At 61.4% G+C, this 5,160-nt stretch overlaps 1 protein-coding gene across 1 annotated transcript in view; it reads right to left on the reverse strand.

Annotated features, from left to right (window-relative positions):
- The window catches only part of CTNND1 (catenin (cadherin-associated protein), delta 1), a 14,845-nt gene extending 11,546 nt beyond the window's left edge, over positions 1 to 3,299 (reverse strand). The window contains exons 1-5 of the mRNA XM_009895379.1: positions 3,180 to 3,299; positions 2,051 to 2,370; positions 819 to 890; positions 411 to 569; positions 6 to 193 (exon numbers count right to left, since the gene is read on the reverse strand). Coding sequence (XP_009893681.1) covers positions 6 to 193; positions 411 to 569; positions 819 to 890; positions 2,051 to 2,245 — 614 coding nt within the window. The 5' untranslated portion in view covers positions 2,246 to 2,370; positions 3,180 to 3,299. The remainder of the gene's footprint in view (positions 1 to 5; positions 194 to 410; positions 570 to 818; positions 891 to 2,050; positions 2,371 to 3,179) is intronic.
- Positions 3,300 to 5,160: the final 1,861 nt, after the last annotated feature.

A 5,160-nucleotide genomic window follows, 5' to 3' on the forward strand; every position in this document is an offset into this window, starting at 1 on the left:
GGCGCGGGAGCCGGACGGTCCCCGGCTGGCTCAGGTAGCCACCAGGGCCCCCATTGCCATTCTTGCGGAAGTTCCTGTCCATGGTCTGGACGTAGTTGCTGGTGACGGGGGAGGTTTCCAAAGGTAACCCGTCAGGCCCCACCGGCACCTGCTGCACCGTCCGGGTGGTGACAGTCTTCACCACTTTCTTCACCTAGAGGGATGGATGCAGGACACGCTCTCATCAGGAAATCCACCACACCCCTGCGTCCCCAGATTCCCTCTCCAGCCCAGCACCTTACTCCAGGCAAATTTCACACCTCCTTTCAGCTGACAGCACGGCAAGCTGGCAGACATCACGGCTGCAGCACCCCAGCGATCGGGGTCCGTGGCCAGATCCCTGTCCCTCCATGCTCTCCCCAGGCCTTTACCGTGGTCTCTGTACGCCGGGTTGTCCCATCGTCTGATGTCTCCACAGACACAACCGACATGGCCCCCTCTGGGTCCTCCTCCATAGTGTACGTCTCCTCCACAATCTGTCCCGGGTCCTGCATCCTGGGGATTGTGCTGTACAAGAGGTGGCTGTGGTCCTGAGGGGAGCAAGGGATGGGCAGTGAGAGGACATGGCCCCCCCAGAGTCAGCCGTCCAAGAGATCTCACCTCTCAGGGAGCCCCGATACCCTCTTGCATGGGAAGGGGTACCAACAACCCCACACCCAAAGCCCCTTCAAGCCAGGGCAGCCACATTAGGGACACAAGTGCCCCTCTCCCCGCTCGGGTGGGAGCGCTGCCCCCTCACCCCACAGGCTGCCGCCGCCAGAGCGCTTGGCTCCCCTTACCTGCGGCCCGTTGAGCTTCAGATCTGGATATTTCTGCCTTTCCAGGTCAGCATCGCCCAAGAAACGGCCGTTCTGAAACACACAGCACCACAGCAGGCCTGTTACCAGACTGATCTCCCACCGCTGAGGGGCCACATATCCGTGTCCCCCCCTCTTCCCTGCCAGGCTTCGAGCAGGCCATCCCCTGGGTCTGACAGAGACACCCAACATACACCCCATGTGTCACTCCTGGGAGAGGAACACGCTCCTCGGGGGTCTGTGCAACGTGCAGCGAACACCCCCTGTTCCAGCCTGGGGAGGAGTTGGAGGACAGACCCTTCAGTGCCCCTCCAGACATCCCGGCTCTCCCACGGTGCCCACATGCTCCTGATGGAATGGCCACGACCCTTCCCCGCTCCCCAGCGTGGCCCTGGGGACCTTCCCCACCTTCTGACGCAGAAGCCGCACTCGACATCCCAGAGGCCCCCCAGGATTGCCAGGGAACAGCACAGGCGCTCGGCGGCTGGTCGCAGAGTGCTACGGTTTGACTCTCTTGCACTCCTCAGCCCACCCCTTCCTCCCCCCGACCCACACGTCTCTCCCAGCACCACCACCTTCCACAGCACCCGCCTTTCCACCTGCTGGAACGGCACACCACCACATACCAGCCCTCCCAGCACCCTCCCCAGAACAGAGCCCGGCAAAGCAGGAACAGGAGAGAGACCTCAAGCCAAGGCAGATGAAACCACACTTCCAGCCCCGTAGAGCAGAGAGATCTCTCCCAGCCCCGGTTTGGCTCTTTTGGGGGACAGACAGAGACTCCAGGGACTTGCCCGTTGTCACACGAGAGGGAGACACACACGCTCCCCCATGGCTATACACCAACCCCTGCATTTCGGCCACCTTCCGAGCAGCTGAGTGGGATGTGGAGCAAAGATGCCCAGGTACTGAGTACAGACAGCTTCCAACCTTCACAAAACCAAACCACAGCTGCCTTGGCAGCAAGACCCTCCAGGATGGCTCCTTCTCCCCAGAAGGCTCCTACTGCTGAGGTAGGTTTGCACATCCCCAGATGACCTTCAGCCCCAGCGCACACAGAGCACCACCAGTGTTCCAAGACCAGCCTGGCCCTCCTCCACCTCTCTGCCCCAGGGAGGGGAGCCGGGCCCGGGGCTGCCCCCACCGAGGCAGGACTGACACGGACGGGGGCTCCGGGAGCCTCCGCACCCACCTCTGCCCAGGGGGTTTTTTACCTGGTGCCGCCGGGTGAGCGTGCCGTTGGCCAAGCCCGGGCCGGCGTCCTGTGGGGAGACCCGGACTCTTTCCAGTTGGGCTGAGACATGGCGCCGTTCCTCCTCGAGCGCCCGGGTCAGCTTCTCAAACTGTGCCTCCTGCTCCTTGACAGAGGCAAGGATGCTGGCGGTCGACTCCACTTCCGAGTCGTCCATGGGTGACGGGTGCCCAGGACGGGCAGGGCAGGGGCGGAGGGCACAGGGAGGCACAAGCGGAGGCGGCTTGGTGTCAAGGTGAGGGGAAGAAAAGTGACCCAGAAGGGCAGGAGCCCCTCTCTCCTCTGCACGTGATTTGGGGGAGGAAAGGAGGAGAGAAGAGCGTTCAGAAGAGACTGATTTCATTAAGACAGATTCTCAGAACAAGAAAAAAAAAATTATCTTATGGCATTAACACCCATTCCCACCCACCACCAGAGAGCTGGCAAGAGGGTCTCAGAGCAGCACAGCCCCAGGCGTGACTCAAGATGCTCCTTGCCCCAGCATTCAAGCTCGGAGAAATGGCACTGTGGGGGGCAGAAGGTCCTCCCCCACCATCACACCGAACAGTTGGGGTTGAGCCAAGTTCAGAGGAGCTGCTGTCTGCTCCCTCCTCCCACACGGGCCCTCCTCAGGCTGCAGGAAAACCTCCCCTACAAGGAAAATCCGCCTGCAGTCAGTGGCAGGAGGAGAGGGCACGTCCTGGGGCAGGACAGGGGACACTCCGCAGAGTGAGAGGTGACCCACACCCCAGGGAAGGGCTGAAGGAGAGGGCTCTGTCACTTATCCGCTCCCTCCTCCCCAGTGTGGTAAGAGGTGGGGAGACAGTCCAGCTCCACAGCCCCTTCTGACCCGGGAAAGGGAATGAAGTGGGACGGGATCCCCCTAAAGGGGACCCCGTGAGCCCCTTTGCCTATGGCCAACAGTCGCCACCCTCCAGGCTCTCAGCAGGGCTCTCAAGGCTGCAGCCACCCCAGCAGGTCCTCAGCCCACAGACCTAGGGACGGGCAGTGGCTTGGACCCCTCCAGCACCCCCTCCCAAAGGAGAACAGCGAACAAGCACACCGCAATCAATGTATTTTGATAGAGAAAGGCAATATTCTTCCATACAGACCTGTTAGAAGAGGAAGTTCGGGTTTGATTGGCAAAGGCACGGGACAGCCAGGTCTAGACGCAGAGAGTCATGGGGGAAATAGCCCAGCCACCACAGTGAGGAAGCAGGAGGGAAGAGAGCTGCAGGGACAGCAGGAGAGGAGGTCAAAAATCACACTCAAAACAGAAGGCAGTGCAGGGAACAGCAGGGAAAGGGGCTCCTGTCTCCCACCCCGTCTTCTCTGAGGGATGGAGCCGTGTCTGGAGAGGGCTGGTGGGGTGACAAACACGGCGCTGCTCCCGCAGCAGCCCCCCGGCTCCCTGGAGACCCCGGCATCCCCGACTGTTCCCCACCGATGGGGGAACAGCACAGGCGGAGAGGAGTGGCGAGGGCTCAGCCCTCCGCCCCCCGCGCGGCCGAGTCCCAGCAAGCCCGCCAGAGGTTTTCCCAAGCCCGTGCAGTCATGGCAGGCGTATGGGGACTCGTTCGAGCCAGGCAGCCGGCACAGAAACTACTTTCCCACGGTCTCCAGCATCGGCTCTGCCCACTCCCCCAGTGCCACCGCCCCGGCGCGGCTCTAACGGTGACCCGGGACCACGAGGACGGGCAGTATCACCCCTCCACAGAGCCCTGTCCCATCCCCCTCCCACAGCCCCGCGCTCCCCGGCGGCCCTGCTCCTCCAGTCCCAGACTGCAGCAGATGCTGATTCAGAGGAGGGCTTTTTGGCTTTGGGGTTTTTTGGTTTTTTATTAATTTCCTATGCTATCTCAAGTGTATCCAGATCAAACCCTTCCTGAAATGCCTCCCCCGCTCCCAACGAGTCCACTCCACCTGGTCGCTCTGCCTCTCAAAAGCTTCCCTCGGACACAGGCAGCCCCGGCGTGTATCAGACACCATGGCACCACCACGACTGGGCCCAGCAAAGCAGGGTGGATTTTTTCCAAGCGTTCTGGAGGCCGCCTGCGGCACATTTTAACATCTGGTGGCCGCCACCCTGTAATCTGCCTTCATCAATAAAAAAATCCAGTTCTTCTACTTGTGCCCATGCGGTGCCCAGCAAGAGACGGAGCCGTGGCACGGGCACAGCCGCTCCGGCCCCGCGGCTGTGGAATGCAACCCACCGCTCTTGGCTCCGCAGCCCCAGCAGGCTTTCGGAGGCTCCCAGACATGACTCCCAGCTCATGCACGCAGCTTTCCACTCCTCCCACCTTGCAACAGGTATGCCCTGAGGCTCTTTTCAACAGATCGACTCCCCAAGCCTTGTAAGGAAATGTAGGGACAGCTCTGACCCTTGCTGCTCCGAGGTCTCACCTGCCCCATGGATTTGCAACAGCCATCCTCTGAAGGAGAGGCTCGGTGCCTCCCGGAACGCTGCTGACACATCCCAACTCTCACCCTTGAGTCAAAGACTCCCCACCTTAGGTGGGTATCCCCCCACTTCAGGCAGGGACACAGACCCTCTGCCTTCTGGGACTGGCTGAAGGTCACCATCAGTCCATGGGGACACGGAGCAGCTCTGCAGGGCTCAGCCCCGGGGAGTCCGGCCGCAGCCAGCGCGGTGCTGGGGAAAGGCAGACGGGACCAACCACCCCGTCCTATCTCCTTGACACATCCCAGGCTTCTCCATCAGGTCAGGGGATGCTCCTACCACCCAGACACCCTACACCACTGCAGCATCCAAAACCCCAGCCAGAAGCCCCATTGGCTTGTTGCAATTCGTTTCCAGAGCGGTAATTCACCAAGCCCTTCTAAGGAAAGGAATTCCCCCGACAGAGAAGGGATCCTCCGCGACATGACCGTGCCCAGGTAGCTGCGCTGCTATGTAACGGCTGCCCAGCCTGCCCTCAACCATGCCTACGCAGAGGCGGCAGATTTTTGGGGTGCATGAGGGTGGAGCCATCACACTGGCTTCTTGGAGGGATCTAGCTGAGCCCCTGCCCTTGTGAGTGGGCTCTCTTGCTTGCGAGCAGCCTCAGCAAGGAGCAGCCAGCACAGAACAGC

This window comes from Charadrius vociferus, unplaced genomic scaffold (genome assembly GCF_000708025.1).
Source record: "Charadrius vociferus isolate BGI_N301 unplaced genomic scaffold, ASM70802v2 scaffold1611, whole genome shotgun sequence".
Classification (NCBI taxonomy): domain Eukaryota; kingdom Metazoa; phylum Chordata; class Aves; order Charadriiformes; family Charadriidae; genus Charadrius; species Charadrius vociferus.